The following is a 26,189-nucleotide window of genomic DNA, read 5'->3' as shown; positions in this document are numbered from 1 at the left end:
CAAATAAATAAATAAAATCTTTAAAAAAAGGGGGGGGGCTTCCCTTTCTCCACAGCCTTGCCAACACATGTTATTTCTTGTCTTGGTGATAATAGCCAAAGGGTGATATCTCATTGTGGTTTTGGTTTGCATATCCCTGGTGACTGGTGGTGTTAAGCACCTTTTTATGTACATATTGGCCATCCGTATGTCTTCCTTGGGCAGAAGCATCCTTTTAACACAAACGAGACCATGTCGCCCCTTTGCTCAGCAACCTGCTATATCTCCCACCTCACTCAGAGTAAAACCCAGAGTGTTGACAATGGCCTATGAAGCCCTACACGATCTGCCTTCCCACCCTTGTCTGTCCAATATCACCACCTACTTCTTTTTTTTTTTTTAAAGATTTATTTATTTATTCAACAGAGATAGAGACAGCCAGCGAGAGAGGGAACACAAGCAGGGGGAGTGGGAGAGGAAGAAGCAGGCTCATAGTGGAGGAGCCTGATGTGGGGCTCGATCCCACAACGCCGGGATCACGCCCTGAGCCAAAGGCAGACGCTTAACCGTTGTGCCACCCAGGCGCCCCTCACCACCTGCTTCTTTCCCCCCTCACTCACTCCATCCCACGCTGGTCCCTTGGCCTCCTCACTGTTCCTTCAGCACACCAGGCACAAGGCCTCCCAAGCATTAGCACTGACTGACCCCTAGGTCTGGAACACTCTTCCCCAGAGAACCCGTGGCTACCACTCTTCTTCAAACTCTTTGCTCAAACGTCTTCTCATTGCAACTCAATTGCCCTGACCTCTGTACTTACGTTGCAACCCACTCCCCACCTCTCTCCAATTCTGCAATGCTGTCCACTCTGCTCTTCTGTTTTATCTTTTCCTTGGCACCTGCTGCTTTCCTACCCACCATGTTACTTACTTGACAAAGGGCCTGCTGTTGACCGTCCTCTCTCTTGGAATGCAAGCACATGGGGTCGGGGATCTTTGCTGCACTCACTGTCGTATCCTGGCTCCTAAGACAGTACGTGGCAGAAGGTAGACGCCAACAAATATTTATTGACAAATATTTATTGACAGACTGAATCTGATAGACAAAACCTGGCATATATTCTCCTCACTAGAAAATTAATAGGAAAAAATAGTAACTCTACTTGATATGATTTTTGGCTATCTGCATTTTTCCTTTTGGGGGAAAATCTGTGCCTTTGTCCATTGTTCTGTTGGGGCATTCTGGGTAAAGCTTTTGACATATCAGATTATCCCTTTGTCTGCCATATGTCCATTCATTCATTCATTCATTCATTCATTCATTCATTCATTCCAGGTTGTTTCTTTGCCTTAGCCGTTTGTTTTTAATGTATCAATCTGCCTTCGAGTCCTTAGACCTTCTTTTGTTGCCCAATGTATTGTTTTAATTCCCTTCATGTTTTTAATTTTTCAGAAGTAGATTTGGGTAAATGTGTGATGTACAATCATAACTGAATATTTTCCGAGTTCTCAACTGATTATTACAGCCCGTATCTTAAGTGACCCATCTTTTTCTCCAAGGGTTGAAATGTTGCCTTCCTCATGCCGTTTACTTCCGTGACCCAAAAGTCCACATGCCTGTGCGTGGCCCCTCAGCTTCCTCCCAGCAAGGTCGCCTGCTCTTCAGGAGAAATCAGGAATGATGTGTGTGTGTGTGTGTGTGTGTGTGTGTGTGTGTGTGTGTGTGTGTGTTCTGGAATAGTTGGCTTACTCCCTTGTGACTCACTTAGGATTAAGTTTCTGGGTCGAATTCTTAAAGCAATTTTCCTCTTTCTCTGAGCTGCCCTTTTCATCGTGGAGGGCCGGCCTGGGGTCAGTCTGCCTTCACTGATTTCAGTGTTATTTCTCACAGTGGAGCCATTGTGAGGCTTTGAAAATAGTCTTTTCAAAGGTGCAGACTCATTTTGGTAGAGAACCAGCATGTTAAAACAAAATGAGAGAGTTGGCAATTTTAAGTAAATAAATTGCTTCCTATTGATAATGGGATATTTATGCAGCCTGCAGTGGAGAACAATTTCTTTCATATCCAGGCCCTTTATCAATGATCAGGACGGCCAAATGGAGTAGGAAGTAATGTGGCAGGGAGCTGATGGGAAGGCCGCTGTGGGAGAATTCAGTAAGCGAAAGGAGGGAGCCTTTTCCTCTGCACCCTTTCCCAGGGAGGCTTGCACTCACGTTGCCTTCCATTTCATCTGGCTGCCTTTCCTGAGGCATCGACTCCAGGGGTGATTCTGTCTGTGAGGCCAGCGGGAACGAGACTTGGGCGACGTTTCTCTGTGTCCTTGCATGTGGGAAAAGGAAGGACCGGTTCGATGAGTTAGAAGTAAAAAATTACACAACAGAAGGGGAATCGTTTTCTGGAGTAGAGTCAATTTCTCCAACTCCCACCATTTGTCATTTTGCCCTGAGTCCCAGTGCCATGGATGATTTGGAAGATGACTTTATGAGAATTTTCGTTTCGGGGGCTGAGCTCCCCAGGCAGAGTGTGTTGCCCTCCATGGGCAGCTTCTTTTGGACCCCCTTTCCGGCACGGGACCTGCCTTGATTGAAGATGCTGCAAAATGAATGAGTTAGGAGTGGAGAAGTCAAGGTAAACATAGGCAACTGTCACTGTCCTCTTGTGTGGCTGGGGTCAGCCTGTAAGACTGGTCGATGCATGTGGCCAGTGGAGCCTGCCTGCTTCTGCCCCCTCCCCAATCTGTGGCTGAGATTGTTCCAGTTGGGGCAGAAGACAGGGGCAGCGGTGGCTTGGGGCTGGAGGTGCAGCTGGGGCGCTTAGGCCTACAAGGACTAAAGCTATCATTCCGCAGGTGTCATGTGTTAAGATTAGTGGGTCCATAGGGTTTACAAAAACAAGGACTTTTCTTTGTTTTTCTAGAATGTGACATCCCTCCGGGGTTCCAGGAAGGTGGGTGTTGAGTAGACAGTGGTACAGAGGTGGGGAGCGTGTGCGGCATTGCCAGCAGTGAATGGGAACTCACTGCCCAGTGGAGAAGCAGGGAACAAGGCGATCCCACCACCAGAGCCATGATGGAGGAGGACATCGATTCAGGGGCGACAGAGAGATCCTGGGACAAGCTTGGGAGGCTGCTGGGGGAGGGTTTGATGTGGGGATGTGGTTAGTGCCAGCGAGTAATAGCGAGACAGAGGCTGCCCTGGGGAAGCCCAGACATGGCGCAGGCCAGGGATTCTCCAAGTGTGGGTCCTGCGTAGTGAGATCAGATTGGTGAACTGGGGTGTGCGTCACAAAGAAGAAGAAAGACATAGAGTAGAAAATAGGAGAATGTGTCCCACATAGAAAAGGGTGCGTACCGTTTTGGGAAGCGTATGTTTGGAGAGGTAGAAAATGAGGTTGACGGGTGTAGATGCTGGGGCCGGAAGGCCTGGGTTCCAATCACCGTCCTGACACAACCACGTGGCCTGGGGTGAAGGGTCATGACAGAACCCTCCTCTCGGAGCTGTTGGGAGAAATAAATGAGCTAATGTTCCGGGAGTGCTTAGAGCAGCACCTGGTGCAGACCGAGCACATAATCAATGTTAGCCATGACACGGTGGTTGGGACCAGAAGAAATGGCTGACATTTGACCATTCGTTACCTATACAGAAGCAATTTTATACGGTTCAACCTAATATACATAGACACACACACACACACGCACACGCACACGCACGCACACACCCCTTCCGGGACTATGATAGCTGCATTCTGCACCTGTCGTGATGTGCAGTGCATTTCATACCGTGGGCTGGAATCGAAAGGCTGTGAGCTCAGCTGTCTTTCCCTGGCAGGGGAGAGGATACGAGGCGTCAGTTTTCATAGCGGAGTGTGAAACTTTGGTAGGGCTTTTGCGCTGAAGGTGCCCATGACATGCTCTTTTGCTGTCTTTGTCTGTCGCTCTTGCCTTCCTCATCATCTACGGATGGGTGGGTGTGCTGGGCTCCCGAGAGGCCCCCTTACCCCGTAGGGGGTCACACAGAAGAGCCCAGCTCATGTTCAACCCCAGGCCTCCCTCCTGGCTCTTCTCGCGCCCTGCATGCCGGGCTGCGCAGAGCCTTCTCCCTCCGCGTGAACCCACAGAACCAACACAAAGCTGTACCGCCTTTAACAATCAGCTTTCCCTCATTAAAAAAGGAAAATGATCAGAGCCCCGCAGGCTTTCTTGGGCTTCGTTGCTAGTCTCTGGTTATAAAGCTATTTTCTGTTTCCAGCCTAGGAGAGATGACAGAGGTTAAGGGGAAAGACTTGGTGTCTAGAATGAGACCCTGCAAGGGTCAGAGAGAGAATCTGACTTCCAGCCACTAAGCCATCCTCCACATTCCCTTCCCACGGCGGGTTCTGTGCGGACCCCACCTCTTCCCAGTCGGGCATCGTATTCGGTTCCCTGGGATGTGGCCCCCAGCGCCTAGAATGCTGCGTGACACACAGTAGGTGCCCAAGAAATGTTTGTTGGATTGAACAGAGCTGAATAATTCGAAGAGAGATTTTCCTTCTCAAGAGAATTCCTAAGTCCCCGGGGAAGGGGATGGGGTTGCGAGCCACGCCTGAAAGGTCGCCGCCTTCCCTCCCTCACTTTGCTTCTGGTTTATTTCTGGAACTTGGATCTTGCTCTCCTGGCCTCCGCATTGGTGCTAAATCCACAAAATGGTTTTGTTTTCTCCGATGTTAATTATTCTCTGATCTCAGGATATTAAGGTTTATAGCACCGGAACAGCATGACTCGATGAAAAATTAATTGTATTGATTATTACCATGTTGTTCACAGATAAATTCTGCTCGATTTGCTGCTTGCCATATTGTCTTACGTGCCAAATGATCTGGTGGCTCCTTCCTGTCCCGGGCTATTTGCCTCTTTTTCGTGGAGACGGTGCTTGTTGCCGTGTGAGAAATGGCTCTGTTTGTGCGGAGGTAACAGACTTGGCCCCGTGAGGTGGCTCAGTCTGCTGGGCCTTGGGAGATGGTTCGTCTCCTCCTGCTGCCCCAGCATCCTGGCCCAGAAGCAGTCCTAGTCTGGGGTTGGGAGCCTAGCTCTTCCCACACTCCCCCCTCCCCTTCCCATGTCAGGGGAGCCGTCTTCCCCTCCGAGCCTCAGCTCTGTTGTGTCAGTAGTGTGTGTGTGTGTGTGTGTGTGTGTGTGTGTGTGTACGTGCATGTGCGCACACGTGTTCCTGGGCACCTTTGGGCCAGGCCTGTGTGGAGCGTGGGGCTCAGTCAAAGTCTATGACTCTCCTGCAGGTCTTTTCAGGTGATACCTTTCAGATAATTGTCTTCCTCCCCTTGAAGCCCCCCTTTACAATCATCTGCATCTTGAACTTCAGGAACGAAAGACCCTCGAAGTGATAGCTGGATAAAAGGTACATCTCACAGGAGGCTGGGATTCTGTGCATAAAAGTGGCGTGAAATTCAGGATGGCAATAATTGATCCTGCCTTTTGGAGAGTGTGATAATTGTGATACAATAGGAAATATGTATTTGATCTTCTTCCCTGGTTCTGGAGGCTCCTAAAACCTTTGGAATTTCGGGAATGGTAAGAGTGTCTTTTGTCTGCTAATGAGATGACTGGTGGCCGGGGTCCTTGGATAGTTTCAGGATGGGGGCTAGTTGCCAGAAAGACCAAGCTGTGATTAGAGGGGTGGAGCTTTTAGCCCCAACCCCCAACCTCCAGGGAGGGGAGAGGGCTGGAGAGGTGAGTTCCGTTACCAGTGGCCAGGGATTTCATCAGCCATGGTCACATTGTGGAACCGCCATAAAACCCCGAATGATGGGGTTCACAGAGCTTCTGGGCTGATGAACACATTGAGGTGCTGGGAGGGTCGTGTGCCCAGAAAGGGTATGGAAGCCCCACGCCCCCTCAGCCCCCTTCCATACCTTGTCTTGGGCATCTCTTCCCGAGTTGGGGAACTTGGGCTATTCCCGAGTTGTAACCCTTATAATAAGCCAGGAAGTGTAAGTAAAGAGCTTTCCTGAGTTCTGTGAGCCATTCTAACAAATGATCAAATCCAAGGTGGGTCTGTGGGAACCCCATACTTTACAGCCACTGGTCAGTCAGCAGTATGGGTGGCCTGACTTGTGACTGGCGTCTGAGAGGAGGAGAGGTGTGTGGGGCCTGAACCGTGGGGTCTGCACTAACTGTGAGTATTGTCACCGGTGGATGAAATCACTGGACGCTGGATTGGTATCCAGAGAGTTGGAGAATTAGTTGGTGTGGGACCCCCCCCCCCACCAGTTGGTGTTAGAAGTGAGTAGAAATGGATCCTAATGGGCAACTTGGCTTTATGTATGAAGTGCCTTAAAATGTTCCAGCCCTTTGACCCAGGAGTTCCATTCCTGGGATATCATCTTAAGGAAAGGATCATCAAAAACCATGAAAATTTCCCTGCAAATATTTCCACGGCAGCACTATTTAAAAGTGGAAATGATCTGAATGTCCCACACTAGGAGTTCGGAGAACTCAGTTGGGCTGTAACATATTATAGAACACTATAGCCATCAGAAATGATGTTTTAAAGACTAATAAACAACAGAAAGATCAGAATGGTTGTGCATTAAATGGAAAATAAAATAAAGCTATAGAGAGTGCAGGATCCAAATTTAATTAAGAATATTTGTATGTAAAGAGTTTGGAATAAAATTCCCTAATATATTAACCACGGTTATTGCTGACTTGTGAATTAGATTATTTTTTTTCCTTATACATTTTTGGGGGCATTTTTCATAAGAAGCATACATTAATGTGTAACCTGGGAAATGCTGCATTCCTGGGAGGGTGTAGCTCTGGTCCTTTGACCCCAGAGGTCAGGTCCAGAACCCTTCAGGACGGAAAACTGCCCTTCCTCTCTCTCTTCACTCATCAGCATGTCTTTTTGTCTAAAGACCCTCCAGCCATTCTCACCCTCATACATACTCACATCTAATTTTAATGATTTTCCTTTCAGCCCTGCCTAGAACATTCTGTCCAACATGGGGTGCCCCTGGCTGGAATGGGCTTTCATTGTTAGTGTCTGGTCTAATTTGCTTTGTTCTTGTACTGTTGGGGAATTTTCCATCAGCTTAAGCAACCTGGCATGCCGAAGTCAATTCAGCTTTATCTGTGCAGGTGTAAAATTTGGGGACAGACAAACTCTGTCCTAGCACTTCAGCCCTTAGAAATGCCCCTAACTTCCTGACTGCCTTGTGCCACCTAATTTTAGGAGAGAAATGATTATTTTTCATGGCCTGGGGTACTGAATCTTTGTCTAATTTCACCACTTAGTAAGTTACTGAGATGCTTGTCTTTCTGAATGCTGGCTAGGGAAGGAGTTGGCTTGGATTTTAAATTCAAGGTGCCATTTGGGTCATGCGGTAAAGAAATTGGCCAGGAACACGGGGATACCTGAGATCACACAGTATGAGCCACTCATCACTGGCCCAACTACCTCGAGTGTTGGGCCTTCGATGTTTTTCAACACTGCCTCTTGTCTGATCCCAGGGTTACCAGTGACTCAGGGCGAGTCTGGGGCCAAGGAACTTACAGGAACCCTGCTCATCTCTGGATTCTAGCCTTAGCTCACAGAGGCAATGATGCTGTCTGGGAGGGATGGTGACAATTGCCAGCCATATCCTTTCGCAGGTGCCTCCCAATAGTGGTCCTTGCCTGCAACCAGCAACCTGGACCCAAAGACTGTATCCCTTCTAACCCCCTTGTTCATTCTGTGCCCCGGCTAGAAAGCCCTCTCTGTTGCGTTGACTATAATTCTCAGCCTCCTTCCAGGCTCTCCTAAGGCTCACCCTGCTTCGTTCGGGATGAATTATGCTCAGAGGCCGAGATTGCCTTTGCCAATAATTTATTTAATCAGGTTTACTGTGGGAATTATAATTTATAATAATAATATTTCATAAGCCAATAGCATACAGGATAACATCTCCTAATAACCCAATAAAGAAATAACTTACTTCAAGCTAGTGAGAGATTAATTATGCTATTGTTCAGGCAAAGGGGAGATGAAAGAAAGTCCAAATTTAGCTGGAGGTGTACCTTGCTGTGAGTTGGTTCTCAGTAGAGTCGGTCCTCCTAAAAGTTGGGTATCGGCTGCCAGCTTAGGTCGTTCCCTGCAGGGGCACGGAGCTAGCATGGGATGGTACCTATGTTGGCAGGTAGGTAGGCTGTTCCGAAGGTTGTTACTCCGGGCATTGTTACATGGCTTGCACCACTGCCTGTGGGGAGAAGCCTTGCCAAGGCAGGAACTGATGTCCCTTCTCTTCCTGAGACTGCCACGTGGTTCAAACACAGCATCAAGTGTCTCAAGATCTTTGGAGAGCTATTCAGAACAGCAAAGAGTAGCCTCGCCCAGACTAAATACTGTCAAGGTACCGGTCGCACCTCTTGATTTTCATTTTATTTTATTTTATTTATTTTATTTTATTTTTTAAAAGATTTTATTTATTTACTTGACAGAGACAGCCAGCAAGAGAGGGAACACAAGCAGGGGGAGTGGGAGAGGAAGAAGCAGGCTCTCAGCAGAGGAGCCTGATGTGGGGCTCGATCCCATAAACGCTGGGATCATGCCCTGAGCCGAAGGCAGACGCTTAACGACTGCGCCACCCCGGCACCCCAACACCTCTTGATTTTTAGAATGGAAAAGTCCATCATGTGATAGACGCCATCTATGGTGTCAAGGATGCAATGGTCCTCTCGACTTCAGATGCAAGAGTTGGATAAGAAGGTCCTAATATCCAGCTTCGAAACAATTTCATCAAAACAAGTTACTCAAAACCGATTGAAACCACAGCAGCTTTGCCCCAAACAAGCTTGCAAGACATGGATTTGAAATCCTACCACGTCAGCAGGCAACACACCTCCTCCTTGTGTATTTCCGGGTGTTTTCTATTTCGACTTCTCTCTCCTCTCTTGGGCATCCTCTTTTTTCCTCAGGTAAACCTTACGTCCTTTAAGCCTCCTTTGCAAAACACGACTCTACTTAAACAGATAAATGAACAAAGAAATACAGAAATGCCTCCAGGTTGGGACCTCTCTTACTGTGACTCTGTTGTGGTCCACTGTAGCGTTCATTACCAGCAGTCTGGAAGAAGCACAACGGAGGAACACTTGTTGGAATGGATGCAATCACACCTCAAACAGCAATGACCTAGGAATGAGGCTCCTTTAGCCCTTTGAAGACAGTACCAAGAGAAAAAATCCAGCTTAATAGAGCGCATAATACAGAGCACTGCCGAGCCCCCCCCCCGCCCGCCCCATCCACGTGGCCTGTCCCCAGTCAGTGTTATTCAATGCAGAACATTTCTGACCCCACCTCCTCCTGGCACAAGGGTCCTCCTTGGGGGCCCTGTCCTCCTGGCTGTCGAAGCCCTCACCTCTGTGTTCCCTAATTATTGAAACCAATCAGTTGTATTTGCGGACTGATGGAGAATTCAATTGGAACCCGCACTGGGATCGAACCAGCATTTTATATGCAATTCTGGTCATTCTGTTCCCATTTTCCATTCTGGTTGTATACTCAGTATTACCATCAGCAACAGCTGGTCCCTTATTTCCAAGTGCTTGGCACACCTGGCTGCCTGGCTCTCTCTCAGAGCCCTGTACTCCATGTGGCCGGAATGCCCCTTCCCTTCCCTCTCTGAAAGCTCGTGCTTCCTCCTGAGTTCTGTCTCAGTTAATGCCATCAGCCCTCACCCCATCAGGCCAACGAGAAACCCCAGCATCAACCTCAAAGTCCTCTCTCCACAAAACCCTGGACACCTGAGCCCTCCCGGCTGACCACTCAGAAAAGTTACTGGGACCCTGCCAGCTCCACGATGCTGAGCTCAGGTGCCTTGTCTTCTCGTAGACTCTGTGGTGAGGCCTCCAGGTGAGGGCTGTGCTTCTCACCTCTTGGCCACCCAGGTGCCAGATCCCTCGGTTTAAAAATCAATCTATGGGGCGCCTGGGTGGCACAGCAGTTAAGCGTCTGCCTTCGGCTCAGGGCGTGATCCTGGCGTTATGGAATCAAGCCCCACATCAGGCTCCTCCGCTATGAGTCTGCTTCTTCCTCTCCCACTCCCCCTGCTTGTGTTCCCTCTCTCGCTGGCTGTCTCTATCTCTGTCGAATAAATAAATAAAATCTTTAAAAAAAATTTAAAAAAAATAAAAATCAATCTAATCTTGGGTCTCTTGGGTGGCTCGGTTGGTTAAGCGTCCAAGTCTTGGTTTCGGCTCAGGTCATGATCTCAGGGTCATGGGATCGAGCCCCGCATCAATGTGCTCAGCCCGGAGTCTGCTTGTCCCTCTCCCTCTGGTGTTCCCTGCCACTTGTGTTCTCTCTCTGTCTCTCCCAAATAAATAAATAAAATCTTAAAAAAAAATCTGATCCTTTCTTTTCTTCTCTTTTCTTTTTTCTTTTCTTTTCTTTTTTCTCTTTTTGTTTATAACCACTGAGGGCTCCCTGTGGCCTCCATCAGGGGTTTACAACTAATTACAAAAGGCCAAAGTCTGACTGTTTCAGGCCTTGTGAGCCAAACCGTCCCTGTCACAACTTCTCAATTTTATTTGTGTATACCAAAGCAGTAGACAGTAGGCAACAGACACAGACAGCGTGTAAATGAGTAAGCACGGATGTGTCCCCAAAACACCTTATTTTCAAAGCAGGTGGTGGGCGAGATTTGGCCACAGGCCATCATTTGCCAACATGTCTGCAGGGTACAGCTTGGACGGCTCCCAAGGCCCTTGGCGGTCTTGCCCTCCTGTACTTTTCCCCCCTCATCTCATCATGTCAAAGATTCTGGTGTGACCCTCTCACAGAGTTGTCTCTATCTCATATGGAAGGACATCCGTGGGGTTTTGGGTAGACTTGTATGATGGCTCTTGTCATTCTCTGGTGTGAATATCCCATCACCTCCCTGGCTCTCTAACTAGAATGTAAGCTTCTCATAGCTTAGATAGCGTCTTTTGCCACCTAATTGTTCTGGCACAGCCTATGGGATATAGTAAGTAAACAGCAACTCTTCAGTGAACGAGAAGCTGTATTAATCATCTCTAAGTATTCATTTGTCTTTCACAGAGTGGGTGGAGAGCCTTCTAGATCTCTTTTGTCATTAACTCAATCCCTGTCCTATTAATTCTTCTGTATAAAGACCTCGAGGTGCCTATCTTGTATTTTCTGGAGCACTTGGGTTGGTATTCAATAACTGCCTTGCTGAATTGCTTATGTCCCGTTTTGCCATTTCTCAATGACGTGTATCAACAGAACCCATATTGCTCATGAATAGAGCCACCGCTTCTTGTGCTTAAAGCCCACATTCTTCCTAAAGACACATTTCTGTGGCGACGAAACAGATTTCGCATCTAACAGGGGTTGAGATAGGAAAAACTGTTGTCCTTCATTACCAATCGGAGTTTGCAAATTAGCGCTGTGAATTTCAGCTGATGCTTCAAAGCCAGAAGGTTAGCCAACGAATATTGACTCCGGCTGGTGTCTGGTTTTCATCTGATGCACACTTTATTGGGGCGGCCTGCCTGATGCATCTGCTCTGTATGATAGCCGTGCCTCTGCCGTTGTTCCTGCCTGAACTGGCCATGTCCCCAGGGAGCATCATGGACCCAAAGCCTGGTTCTTAGAGGGCACTGGGTTGGCATGCAGGTGGTTCCGGTGGCGGCTCTGAGAGTTTTAAGTAGATACACTTGCTGGTGGAACGAGAAGTAAATCTCTTGGGCTCTAGAGTAGCTTGATTTCTAGTCCAGGCCTTGCTTGGCTCCAGAATGTCGGGAAGAAGAGGCGCAGAGCCCTGTGGGAATGCAGACATTGGTTTTGGGAGATTCCATATGCAGAGAGCAGATTCCTTTAGCCAGAGGGTGCATCGTACGATGCTTCCTCTCATACTCCACAAAGTGGTGGCTGGCCAGGCTCTCGTCACCATCACCGCGGCCCCTTCTGTAACCTGCAAGGGTGGGCTAATTGCCATGCTGGTGTCTGACATGAGCAGGGAACTGACTTAAAGACCAAAAGCATGGCACGCTTGTGTAACCCTGAAGCACCAGGGACTTGAGCCCAGAGACGGGATAAATTCCAGCGAAAAGCACACTGCATTACGGGGTTGTTCCTGAAACTTGATCTGTGGTCCCCACTTCCCAAGGATGTGGAGAGTGGCCAGGGCCCCTCCGTGTTGCCAGCAGGCTGCCTGTAGCCAGAGGCAGGCGGATCCGGCCTGCTTCCGTCTCTCCGCTGGTTTTATGGGCATATTTCTCACACCCTGTTCTGCTATTAAAAATAAAAATAAAGTGAGGCACACATCACACGTCTCCGGCTGCAAGACCCATTTCCTTCTAATAAGCTTCTCGTTTGCCTGGGCTTTCCCTACCCTGGAAAGATTAAATCTCCAGAGGCTCCCATTACGGATTTCTAGTTTTGTACTTCCCCCCACCCTGCTGTTTTGAAAGAAAATGAAGTCAGTGAGCTTTGTCTGCCTTTGCACACATGCGTCCACGTGTGCGTGCACACACACACACACACACACACACACTCTCTACCTGGGAGCCAGGAGCAGAACTTCTGGGCAAACAGAGAAGTTCAGCTTTGTCCCGCTTACCTGGGGGCCACAGAAAACAGAACTCTGAGCTGGTTTGTACCTGTGCTGTGCTGTCTTGGGCGGGAGCGGGGCTGGCCTGGTTACTTACAACAGACAGCAAACCATGGGGGTGTGAAGCTTCAAGGGGTCACGTCTCTTCACTGCAGGCCGGTTCTGGGGTGGCCTCCGTCTGACTCCTGCAGCCCAAGGGGGAGGTGGTTCTAGGAGTAGCCAGGGCAGTGAGGTGGGGGTGGGGAGGCACACCCATCAAGGCCTTTATTTCCAGGCCAAGTTCACACACACCCTTGATCAGGTGTCTCTGGCGTGTGCAGTGTAAGGATACAGGCTCGTTCATTTGTGAGATCTAGGACATAGGCAGGGGGATCACAGGGAGGCCAGACCCTGTCACCCCGTCAACAGAAGGGGGTCGCCCTGTCAGAGTGATCATAGTAGCCGGGGAGCTCAAGGTTGGGTGAGAGGGATGGCGAGTGGAGGTGTACCTTGGGGAAGGAGGACAAAGGGCCGAGCTCAGCGTGCAGCTGGCCATCCAGGTGGCCCACCTAGGACCCTGGCCTCTCTTTGACTCCAGGCTGGGCCTCTGTCATCATCTGACATTTTCTGCTATTGCATGGTATCTGCCGACTCTGAAGTAGAGCCCTATTAGGCTAGAAAGAGAGCCAACCCAACCCATTTTTCAGATGGGGCAATCGAGGCACAGGGAGAAGCCTGCCCCGGTTGCAGGGCAGGGCCAGACTGACTTCCTTGTGGGCCGACTCCCACCTCAGCAGACCCTGCCTGCGCGTCCTCCTGCCCTCGGCATCTGGGCTCCGGCCATGTGAGGCCGTGGTCTCCGCCCCACTGTCCTTGCGTGTTGTGTGCCATGACCTCACGCTGAGCAGTGGCTCTAAGCTCTTTCCGGGCCACCTGGGACTTGGTAGGAAAACATATGGCTGCCTGAGGGAATCTTGGGCCTGTTTCATTGGTGAGAAAAGCCTAAAAGTGCAGACAAACGCCTTGATTCAGAATTTGGACCAGACTGAAATTTTTTCTTTATCCTCAATGGAAAAAAGAGGGGTGTTTGAACAGTAGATTAATAGGGTATGAAAGAGAACACAGGCTTCCTGTTCTTCTCTTAAACACTTTAACAATGTCCACAGATCCCCAGAAAAGGTCTGGAAGGACCTTAGGGATCCTCGTGGCCAACCCAGCTCATTTTACACATGAACAATCCGAGGCCTCGGGGTTTGGCTGCGGACCTAATTAGCTAATGCGCCTGGCCGGGAGCCTGGGGTCCCAGCTCACAGGCTGGTCTTCTGTCTGCTGGAGCCTACACTTACTCTCAGAAAGCACTCAACGTGCAGAATTCGTATTGATAGTGAATTTGCTACTAATACACGATCCTTACGTATTGAGAGCCATCACCCATTGAGTCTGTGTAATGCCTCCTTCGGAGTGTGGGTGGGAAGACAAAGATGAATGACGTATAGGAAGAGAAGCCATGGTTTCTGCACCAACCATCGTATCTTTGGATGGGATGGGCTGACGTCACGAGAAAGGAAGGAATGACCCACTGAACAGGAGCAGAAAGGGAGAGAACATTGGCCATGGTGGGCAAAGGCATTTTTGCGGAACCCACGGTCCCCGACTTAGGCTTGAAGGACCGACAGGACTGGGACAGGTAAAGAGGAAGGCAAGGTGTTTCAGGTGGCAATCCTGGATGGGAGAGGGGTCTGAAAATCGGGCCCCAGAAGTATCAGGTCCTTAAGCTTGGAACCTGTAAATATTTCCTTGTGGAAAAAAACGGTTCTTACAGATGTTAAGTTGAGGGTCTTGAGATGGGGAGCTTATCCTGGGTTACCTGGGTGGGTCCTAAATGCCCTCACAAGTGTCCTTTGAAGCAGAACGTAGAGGGAGAGCACAGACAGATGAGGAAAAGGCGATGTGGCCACAGAAGCAGAGCTTGGAGGGACCTGGCCACAAGCCAAGGAGTGCCGAGAGCCACCCAGGGCTGGAAGAGGCAAGGGAGAGATTCTTGCCTTAGGAGAGCACAGCCCTGTCCCCACCTTGATTTTGGTCCAGTGATCCTGATTTCATACTTCCGCTTCCAGATTATGAGAAAAGAAATTTATTTTGTTTTAAGGCACGATGTTTGTTGTGATTTTTTTTTTTTAAAGATTTTATTTATTTGACAGAGAGAGATACAGTGAGAGAGAGAACACAAGTAGGCAGAGAGGGAGAGGGGAGAAGCAGGCTTCCTACTGAGCGGGGAGCCCGATGCGGGGCTCGATCCCAGGACCCCGGGATCATGACCTGAGCCGAAGATAGACGCTTAACGACTGAGCCACCCAGGCGCCCCTGTAGTGATTGGTTGTAGCAGTCCCGGGAAATCGGTACAAATGGGAAAGGACCAAAGCTCGTTTGGGTAAGGGTGTGGTTCTAGGTGTTTCCCGGGAGCATAGTCAGATATTTCGAGAAGCAGTAGGTAAATGGGTTAGGGCCAATGTCTTGGGTTAGTTTCAAGAGTTTCAAAAGTTGCTGGGTCTTTCCTTCCCGACAGGAATGTAGGGCTCTGGAGGAGAACCGTGATGCCCAACGGGTTGTTGTTGGTTCTCAGAGGTCCTTACTTCCATGCTCCCCAGGAACAGACAGCCAATTCTGGTTGAACAGAGTGATGAATGTTGGCAGCGGCCATACCTGCTTGCACCGGGTTTAGCCAAGTCTGGCGCTCAGATCCCATTGACGAACCTGTCATCTTCAGACTCAGATCCTGAAGTCCCCACACCATGCCTCGCGGCCCTGTGATGTGTTAGGAAATGCTCAGCCAACCCGGGACCCACAGGTGGCGGGGGGTCCAGATGGAGGGGTTCCAGGCCGAATGCAGAACAACTCAGTTTGGGGTCAGGGGATGGGCGATCACCTGCCGAGTGGAATGGCCTTATTGACAGCAGAGTCAAATCCTCTGCCGGCCTGGAGAGAATGTGATTAAAGATGCCTTTTGGGCTTTGATGACACTCTTATCGATCTGAGGTTGTTTATAGCCATAAAATAGCTGTAAATTAGAGGATGAAATAAAAACAGCAGGATAGTAACTCCAGTCTTCCTACGGGGTTAAAAAAAAGCCTTCTGCACAGCTCCAGCGGCAGCAGGGGGCTGACACAGGAGTCTGCGGAGGGGAATCTCGTTCTCCTTTCCTGCAAACGAGGCGCCCAGGTTAAGAGGCAGCTCTGTCCTCACGGCTGAAACCTAACCCGCTCGTTCCAGCCCAGGAAATGTCCTTGGCGAACACGGGTCTCCGCTGGGACCACCGTCGAATTACGCACTAGGGTGGTATTTTAGGACGCTCAGGGCTGGTTTTCTTTTTTCCTTTTCCCCTTCTTTTCCTTTCCTGATTTTTCATTCCCTTTTCTCTTCTTTTCTTTTTGTCCCTTTTTTGGCCACTCTTTTATCTGATTAAAGGATTCTGACATATTAGTATTTGTAAAGCAGTTAAGAGTGTTTGGTAGAGGACTGTCAATAATTTCAATGCAACAGACCAAGCCACATGACCATTGGACTTTCTTTGCTTTCCCTCTTGTAGAGATCCGAGAGGCCTTTCGGGTTCTGGACCGAGATGGGAATGGCTTCATCTCCAAGCAGGAGCTGGGAATGGCCATGCGCTCTTTGGGGTACATGCCGAGTGAGGTGGAGCTGGCCATCATCATGCAGCGGCTGGACATGGACGGTGAGCCCTGGGCGTGCAGCGGGGCCCCCCAAGATGAGCCCCGGCTCATCAGTGAGACCTTGCCTTTAAAGGGCCTTGCACTTGGAGTCAAAAGACTTGGGTTCATGTCTTGGTTTACATTTGAGGGCTAGATCAGGGTTTTTCAAACAACACTCCGTGCAAACAACACACCTGCAAAGGTGGGGGGCCACCGGAGGGAACAGGGTGAGGGAGGAGGGCTGGCCGGTGGAACAGCCACCACAGATCTTTCCCCCTCCCCTCCCTCTCCTTTAAATAGCTTTACGGAGATGGAATGCACATGCCATAACACTCGCCCATTTAAACAGTGTGATTCAGTGGCTTTTAGTGTATTCACAGATTTGGGTAACCAATGCCGTTAATCAATTTTAGAACATTGTCACCACTCCAAAAAGAAGCTACCTTTTAGCTCCCGCCTCTCATCCCTCTACCCCCAACCCCTAGGCAGCCACTAATCTACTTTCTGTTTCTATGGATTTCTCTCTCTTGGACATTTCATAATAATGGAATCCTACAATGTGTGGTCCTTTGTGACTGGCTGCTTTTCCTTAGCATGATGTCTGCAAGGTTTATCCGTATTATAGCATGTATCTGTACTTTGTGGGGTTGTTTTTTTTTTTTTTTTAATGGCTAAATTCATATGCCATTGTCTGGGTATAATTACGGCTTCTTTCCTCTCTGTTTTACTTGCTGGGTTGCTTCCTACAACCTCACTGGGGAAAAGGGTTTCCCTGTGTTTTAAAAGTTCTAAAAAGTGACCTATGACATCTTGAAGGTTCTTTCCTGTTCCAAAACCCTGAGACTATGCCAAACCAGCTGTGACCCTCCTGACATTTAGATTCAGCCTTGGCTGAAGGTCCAAGAAAAAGCCTTCTTATTTATTATTATTATTTTTTTCAACACATGCTCTCCCCCTCTGAAAAGCAGCTCGATCCCAGGCTTAAGGGGTCCAGAGTGGTGGGCATTGGGACTCTCAGAGGGTGAAGTATACAGGGGAAAAGCAGGAAGTAGAGCATGGGGTCAGGAAGCCCCTTGGAGGAAAAGACCGTGGTTGGGAGATGTTTGCTTGACCTGCAGCTCTCTCGTGTTATCTTGCTGGAATTGCTGGAAGGATGATAATAAGGGTGACCAAATGGTGAATGAACTCCAGCCAACCCCCCAGTATAGCCGTGGACGTTTATTTTCCTGTTCAGGAGAGGGATGTTTCATCAGGGGTGCTCAGTGGTATAAGCAGTCCCAGCCTTGTCCTTACAACTCTGATTGATTGTGACTCACCGTATCTTTGCAGGCCTGATTTGACATTGCTTTATATTTAGCCGCTTGCTTTAGATAGTTCTGAAAACCCAGAGCCAAGCATATCTCGTAGAGCAAAATCTGTTTTCCATTGACCCCCATCCTCATTTTGGAGGTACATTTCCAGAAAAAGTTTCCTCCTTAAAATAATAGAAATCTTAATCTACACTTCTGTTTATGGAACGAAGATTCTGGGCTTTTGATTCTCTACCCACAACTCCTATAACAAAAGCTAGTGGAATGGAAGTAGCAACATTTAATAAAAACGAGCCAGACCTACCGTGGGTGAGTTACTCCTCTGAAACTGAAGGGTCTTCGTTTGTGTGTATTCATTCACTGGATCTCAGCTCACAGGGAGTTTTCACACTGTTGCAAATCCTCCTTGCGTTCATGAGGTCTTGGAGGCCCAGGGGATCTTCTGTGTCCAGGTTGTGCAAGGAACCCGTCAGGACTCGGGCAGAGCCCCGTATCGGATTCAGTTTCACAGCTTCCTAGTTCCACCCATTTATTTGCAACTTATACTCAGCTACCAATGCCAACGGCAGAACTTACCAGAACTTAAAAGGACTTAGCGGTTCACTCGGAGAGAATGTCTGTTCGTTCCTGTAACAAAAGCTCAGGTTCAAAAAAAAAGCTGAGGTCATCAGCTCCCTCACGGTGACACCATCAGGGAAAAACACATCTCTTTACTTTCGAAGTGTAGCTTCTTCGAGGTTTGGTTTTGCTGCTTACGAAAGATTTACTGCAGCCACATGAAGACAGAGCAGCGATGTCCGTAGAAGGAGTTGCTCTACCGGTTTATTAATTGCCTAAGTGTGAAAAGAGCGAAGTGGAAGATGTCCAGTCTGAGGCTGACATGTGTGTCTTTAGGGGTTCTGTGAATGAGGCTGCTAAGTGGGATTTCTGGGGTGCTGCATGCCGGACGTGGATGGACCACGTCTCAGTGACTTTCTCTTAATGGGCCTTTTGCGCTTCTGTTAAAAAAATATATATATAGGTCCTAATTTATCCTTCCTTTCTAGCTTCTGTAACTGGGGGTTCTGCACAGAGATTCGGCCTTACTGAATTAAGCTATTCTTTGGCATGAAACTTGTGGAATGGCAGAAATTGTTATGGGGATACTGCCAAAAAAGTGGGGTGTTTGGGCTGGAGCTGGGGATTCTTAGCTGTAAGCTGACTGTGCCTTCCGGCCCAAGGACCCTGGTGTCGGGGCGGGGGGGGCGGGCAGCAGGAGAGGGGGCAGTGCCTCCGTCCATCCCAGCTGGCCGTGATTAGGAGCAGGTCCAGCCCACACACCGACCTTCTCTTTCTGGGGTCCCTGCCGGTTTGCCCGACGGTGAGGTCATCCCTTCGGCACGAGGCCCAGCTGGAGTAGCCTGAGTGTGTCTGTGCAACCGAAGTTGACACATGAGGCTTTCATTAGGTGGTTCCTTGGGAGTGGGGTGCCTTGCCGCCTAAGCGTGTAATAGTAACCTCCCTGGATTAGGGAGCTCGGTGGGATTTCCTGGACATGGAGAGAGCCAGACAGCTCCAGTCTGTGTGTGGAGCTGGCTTTCCAGAGGACACAATGGAAGGCAGGCTGTAGAGTCTGGGATTGCTCTCTTGGCCTTGAGTGCTGGGACTCTGTGTGTGTGTGTGTGTGTGTGTGTGTGTGTGTGTGTGTGTGTGCGTGTGCGCATGCGTACGCTGCAAGGGCAGATCTGCTTGGAGTTAAATAAACAGAAAACCAGATTTTGTGCCCTATGCCCATTGCTTCCTCTTTGGTCTTTGACATCAAAGGTTCTTTCTTGTAACTTTTAACTCCATTGCACACCCCCCTGTTGCTGGCAGTGCTTCTCCCCTTTCCAGCCTCTGCAGCTGAGGTAACTTTTGCCCTAGCACCAGGTGGGAGCCGGGATTCACTTTTCCCGGACGCCTTTTGCCAGAATCTCCCCTTCAGCCCAGAATCTGGAAGCCTGCAGCCTTCTCCACCAGGCTCATCGGGAATCGACTTTACTCCAGTGCACCTCGGTCCTAGTTATGTACCATCCTTGGAAGAATGGACAAAATAGTCACCCCAAAAAGAATCTGCGAAGCTGGCATCTCTCAGAGATGTGGGTTGAGAAAGACTGCTTGCAAAGGACGGTGGGCTCTGCCACGTCCTGTCTGCTCCCCTCACCTCTGAGTTGCCCACAGCAGCTCCAGGGCCTCAGAGCTTCCAGCCTCCTTCACCCGGGAATAAGGCCTTGGGATCTTCAAGACCTAATGGCTATTTTTGACTGCTTTCCAGCTTTTAATAGTTTCTCCAACCACACCACCGTGGCCATCTGGAACGAATCCAGCTAGCTTTGCAAATAGTTTCCCGAAACAGTCAAATCAGGGACATTCTCAGCAGCTCACGGCCTTGGGGAAGGCCCCCCTGGCAAGTGCTAATGCCATCCTCTCCCCCTACAAGCTTCCCTCAGGGGTCCCGCACTTACCCAGTGGAAGTCCCTCATTGAAACAAAGGCAGACCTTGCCTTCTTCCCGAATTCCTTTCTGCCCCTCAGAAGTGCATAATCTTAGTGTGGTTTTGATATGAATTTCCCTGATGGCTAATGATTTTGAACATTTTTTCATGTGTCTGTTAGCCATTTGTATGTCATCATTGGAAAAGTGTCTGTTCATATCTTCGGCCCATTTTATGATTTGTTTATTTGTTTCTCGCGTATTGAGTTTGAGAAGTTCTTTGTAGATCTTGGATACCAGTCTTTTATCTGTAGCGTCATTTGCAAATATCTTCTCCCATTCCGTGGGCTGCCTCTTAGTTTTTTTGACTGTGGAAGGAACTGAGATGCCCTTCAACAGATGACTGGATTAAGAAGTTGTGGTCCATATATACAATGGAATATTACTCAGCTATCAGAGAGAAAGATTTCTCAACATTTGCTGCAGCACAGACGGCACTGGAGGAGATAATGCTAAGTGAAATAAGTCAAGCAGAGAAAGACAATTATCACATGATTTCTCTCATCTATGGAACATAAGAACTAGGAAGCTCGGTAGGGGAAGAAAGGGATAAAGAAGGGGGGTAATCAGAAGGGGGAATGGAGCATGAGAGACTGTGGACTCTGAGAAGCAAACTGAGGGCTTCAGAGGGGAGGGGGATGAGGGAATGGGATAGACTGATGATGGGTAGTGGGGAGGGCACGTATTGCATGGTGCACTGGGTGTTATACACAACTAATGAATCATCGAACTTTACATCGGAAACCAGGGATGTACTGTATGGTGACTAACATAATATAATTAAAAAACATTTAAAAAATGCATAATCTTGTGAAATCCCAGCAAATGTGGGGTTTTGAATGACTTCCTGTCTCTGAACAGGTCTGTGGTTTAAAACGCAGGTCCACCTCTGTCTCGACAGTGAATTGGGCTCCGTTTGGTTCAATTTTAAAAGGATTTATCTGGTGGCTACTGTGTGTGAACTTGCCCATTTCTACGGTCAGCGAGATTCCCTTTCGGTTCATTTTGAGACAAGCCTCTGACCACAAGGAACAGAATTGTGGCCAGAGTCACACGGGAGAGTTAGCGGTGTCTTTGCTGTCAGCCACCTGTTCATTGCAGGGATATGCTGATTGGTCACCCTCAGGGCCTCTCTGTTATCATGCATGATCTCCTAGAAGACAGAAAGTACCAGCTTAATTCAGAGGGGTGCTCACTTCTGCCCCACATTCATCCACATCCGGGTAGTGATTTGGAGGCTCCGGGACTGGCGTCGGTCACTTTTGGGAGCTGGAATGCACACTTCTTTCCCATGTGTGAGGGAAGATGCTTGCCCACACGCTGCATGAATGGAAAGGCCTGGTGTGATGTGGAAGCCGTTGGGGCTTTTTAGCCAAAAGCAGAGGGTCCCAAACTTGGTGCGCGTCAGAACACACCCGGAGGGCGTGTTAAAAAAAACAAAACAGAGCCATAGAATCAGAAACCACAGGGTGGGGCCCAGAAATCTACATTTTGTAACAATCTCATTCATATACAGACAACAGTGTGTCCATTGATGTAACTGGGGGACCTTTGGCAGAAAGAAACATCTAAAGCTTGAGAGAAATCTTCAAGCCTGTGGATATTTGTATGAGCAAGAAGGTCTGAGTTAAGAGGTAAATGCCTGTAAGGCAGCGAAGGAGCTTGTCCTTTGGGAATTTGATGAAGCCAGAGGACAGTCTGTGGTCCGTCAGCCCTGTCAGGAAGCAAGGAGGCCCTCCCAGACAGAGCTCACACCTACAGATGGTCCCCCCTTTCTCCCTGCTCCATCTCTGGGACCCTGCTTAAAATGCTGAATCCCGGGTCTACCCCAGACCTGCTGATTCTGAACCTGCATTTTTTTTTTTTTTAAGAATTTATTCATTTGTCAGAGAGAGAGAGACAGAGAGAGAGAGCACAAGCAGGGGGAGCAGCAGGCAGAGGCAGAGGGAGAAGCAGACTCCCTGATGAGCAGGGAGCCAGACAAGGGACTCGATTCCAGGACTCTGGGATCATGACCTGAGCCGAATCTGAGCCTGCCTTTGAACAAAAGTCCCAGGTGGTTCATAGACACAGGGAAGTTTGAGGAGTGCTAGTTTAGGGCACACTTTGAGAAGAAGGAAGCTGACCCAATCGTGTTTGGGGATGTCTTTGGGGGGTGCAGCCCCTCCCTAGTCCTGCGGGGAAACTCAATGTGCAGGGATTTGAAATTCACAAAGCCATTAGAAGTCAGTTACAGGGATGTATCCAAATATTTGCATTTGTGAATAAGCATAAATAGCATCAAACTGTATATTTCACTCTGTGTTAGTGAATTATTGCTGAATTTACTTTGATCTTGCTGTGCTAAGTCTTAACTGGGTAATGATAATAATGACCTACATTTATGCAATGCTCACCATGCCCCCAATAACAGCACAATAGTAGTAATACTCGCTAATCCATGCAGAGTCTTCACCATGGGCCACGCACTGTTCCAGGCACTTTATTTATTAACTTACCTGTCCTCATATCAGCCATAAGTGCTAAGTGGGTGAAAAAAATGAACTACAGAGGTCTCAAGTCACTTGCCCAGTTCACGCTGCTAGTAAGAGCCATATGAATCTAAGATCTTAACCACATTATCTTTTTTTTTTAATTTTAATTTTTTAAAGATTTTATTTATTCATTTGACAGAGAGAGAGAGAGAGCACAAGTAGGCAAAGGAAGAGGGAGAAACAGGCTCTCCACTGAGCAGGGAGCTCAATATGGGGCTCAATCCCGGGACCCTGGGATCATGACCTGAGCTGAAGGCAGATGCTTAACTGACTGAGCCACCCAGGTGCCCCCTTAACCACATATCTTGTAGATACATTATTCTTTTTGTGATTTTAGCAGGTGTAGGTCACTTAGGCTAACTAGAGAAAGTTAAATTAGTAACCGAACAGAACACAGACACACACACACATACTCCGGTCATGGCATCACCTAAGTATTTTAAACCTATATGTGAATATTTTGCTTGCTCATTCCTGCTCCATATCATCTCCTGCTGTCACCTTTGGCTGGATGATAAGCTCCAGCCACTCCTCAGGTTACACCTGTATGAGTCAAGCCTGACCTAAGAGCAGAGACTGTGAATTAAAGATTGTGTCTTTGGGTTTCTCGTTGCTTTAACGAGGGGAATCGTTTTTAGGTCGTCTTAGGATATATGGTGGGGGTGGATGTTTGTGAAAAATCTACTCCAACGTTCCCATCTCCCTAAGCAATTCCTTCTTCTGTGTTAACCCAGGAAAAGTCCACCGTCTTAATCTTATTGACAGTTGGCCACATTGAATCCAAGTTTCAGCTAAGAGCGAACTGTTCGAGCCACTTCTAGCGATTCAAGCCCACGTTTATGATAAAAACAGTTTTGCGTACGAGTACCCATTTCAGTAAGAGCCTCCTCAGCCGATGCTCTATTCTCTCTCCCTCGTTTAACACCCTGGAATCCATGGCTACACCTGTCCCCTGGGGTTACAGTGATAGAAATTAGCAGCATCTCACCTCTCTGTGTTCTCCCATAGCAGACTTGAAACTCCTGGGATGTGCTGATCTGATCATAATCGTGGGTGTTGTAAAGGCAGCAAAATGTGGTGGGAGTAGGTCTTGAAAATAGGCAGTCCCTTTCAAGAAGCTGCCTCAGCTGTTTCTTCCAGGTCTTCAAAGTGCTCTTGGCTGAGCTCAGGGAGATACCAGAGAGGATGTGAGGGAGACTCGGGCATTCTGTTTTCTGAATTCACCCAGAGGTCCCCCTTCTAAGTCGTAGGTCCCACTCCTTTCTAATCAGTGCGCTAAATTTTACATCAGAGATCTGGGGAGTCTGTGACCTCAGCTTACAACTCTGCAGGCCACCCAATTAAACTTGGGGTGCTCCCTGCAGTTGTGGGAAATGAGTGATTATTTGGGGGCCACCCTGAAAACACTCTTGTTCTCTCACTGTGACCAGAGCTGAGACAAGCTCAAGCTAGCTCTCCCTTCCCTTCCCTTCCCTTCCCTTCCCTTCCCTTCCCTTCCCTTCCCTTCCCTTCCCTTCCCTCCTTCCAAATTTTATTTATTTATGAGAGAGAAAGAGCAAGCAGGAGTGGGGGGAAAGGGCAGAGGGAGAGGGAGAAGCAGACTCCCCGCTGAGCAGGGAGCCCAACACTGGGCTCTATCCCAGGACCCTGGGATCATGACCTGAGCTGAAGGCAGATGTTTAACTGACTGAGCCACCCAGGCGCCCCTCGTTTTCTCTTTCCAGGGCACTCAGAAACAACTATCAATCCCCCTAGTCCTTGTAGTCATCATTGCTACTGTAAAGGTCAAGCATACGAGCTACATGGGTCTTCAAAAAACCTTGCTTTCGATAATTATTTTATCCAAAAGAAACCACAGATGACATTTAATTAATTATGATGCCAGTCATGCCAAGGATACCAGTATCCCATTTTTCACTGGCAAGAAGGTCAGCACTGCTATTCTTAAAGAATCGAGATAAGCAAACCACTTAGGAAAGTTGCTTGCTGCTGGTACCCCACACTGTATCATGAAAAGAGAAATCATGCTGGATTCTTAGAAGAAGCAAGAGTGTTCTGTGGAGCACGAGAACCTACTTACAATCCTTCAGACGTAAATATCATTTCTCTCAGTCTAGGTTTACCACAAGGATACATGAAAGGGCCTGTCGCAGAACACCCTGACCAGTATTGAATATTATTTAGCAAGTCATTACTAATATAATTGATGAAAAATGGTGGTTCATTTTACTCTTTTTGTTTTATCTCAGAAGTGAGATGATATATTTTTCATATGTTGATTGGGTTTTCCCTTTTGTGGATTGCCTATTTTGGGGGGTGATGGGGATAGGATCTGTTTCAGTAAGGAGAGGCTAATTTATTCTGCCATAATATATAATTCCCGCAAATACCAGTGGCTTTATATCACAAAATAAAAGTTGTCACTCGTGGGATATGTCCATTGTGGGTTGGCTCAGTGTTTCCTCTTTGTCGTTCTCACTCAGGAGTCCCAGCAGAAGGAGGCTTCTGTCTGTTTCCATGACAGCTGCTGCAAGGGAAAGAGACCAAGCGGACCACATAGTGATTCCTGAAGTTTTTGGTCACTTCTGTTGACTTTCTCATTAGCTAAAGCCAGTCGCATGGCTGTGCCTATTATCAAGGGATTTGGGGAAGTGGAATCCAACTCATGCCCAGAAGGGTATGGATGGAAATATTTGTTGAACGGCACTCACAATGACCTAAGGACTTGGGGCTTTTTCTTTTTCTTTCTTTTTTTTTTTTTATCACACTTTTACATTTATTGCAAAATTTTTATCTCGAGAAAAACTTTTAGAAATTCTACGTGGGGGCAGAAACAATTGTCATGGAGATTTTACACATTCCTTTCAGAATGACCAAGTAGATAAAACTTAAGTAACAATTTGAATAACACTGAATATGAGTGTCTATGAGCACGTGTAGATGTGCCTGAGTAATACAAATTTTGTGCTCCAAAAAAGAGAATATCCTTCTTTTTTGAGCGATTTTTGAACATTAACAAAACTTGGCTATGTATTAGACCACAAGACAAGCTAACTAAATTCCAAAGGACAAACATTATAGGCACATCCTTTGGCTAGAATGCAATAAACCAGAAATTAAGAAGTTTGAATAAGGATCCCACCCACTTGGAATCTAAAAATTAAAAAAACCCAAAACCTTTCAATTTAATGAATAATTCTAAGAGTTGACTCTTGAGAAAAAATGCAGTAAATTGACAAATATAGCATATTTAATGAAGAATTAAATAGATCTACCACTAAAATAAACTGGAAATGAAAAAAATACGGGAGATTTAAAAAAGAATACTTGATACAGTTTTGTAAAAATACATTTGAACATTACATGAAATGGAGATTTTTCTGGAAAATATACATTATTGAAATGGATTCAAGCCCAAGTAAGTAGTCTAAATCGAAAGTTGCATACTTGTAGCCTTCCCAGCCAAATACAGCTTACAGCCCCGTTTTATTGGGCTCACACATCATTTTATAAAGCAGAAAATCTCATATTAAAAATATGCACTTCTCTCTCCTCTTAAAATCTTGGATAATTTAACAAGACTGGAC

The 26,189-nt window shown here is 47.8% G+C and overlaps 1 protein-coding gene across 2 annotated transcripts in view; it reads left to right on the top strand.

The window, feature by feature from the left end:
- The window catches only part of CALN1 (calneuron 1), a 478,779-nt gene that overhangs the window by 213,229 nt on the left and 239,361 nt on the right, over positions 1-26,189 (top strand). For both annotated transcript variants that reach the window (XM_087868368.1, XM_045786140.2), the window contains exon 3: positions 16,127-16,270. In XM_087868368.1, coding sequence (XP_087724494.1) covers positions 16,127-16,270 — 144 coding nt within the window. The remainder of the gene's footprint in view (positions 1-16,126; positions 16,271-26,189) is intronic.

Source organism: Ursus americanus, chromosome 2 (assembly GCF_024610735.1).
Source record: "Ursus americanus isolate L20-20 chromosome 2, mUrsAme1.1.p, whole genome shotgun sequence".
Classification (NCBI taxonomy): Eukaryota; Metazoa; Chordata; class Mammalia; order Carnivora; family Ursidae; genus Ursus; species Ursus americanus.
Note: the sequence above shows the minus strand (reverse complement) of the source record. Positions and strands in the feature narration are given on the sequence as shown.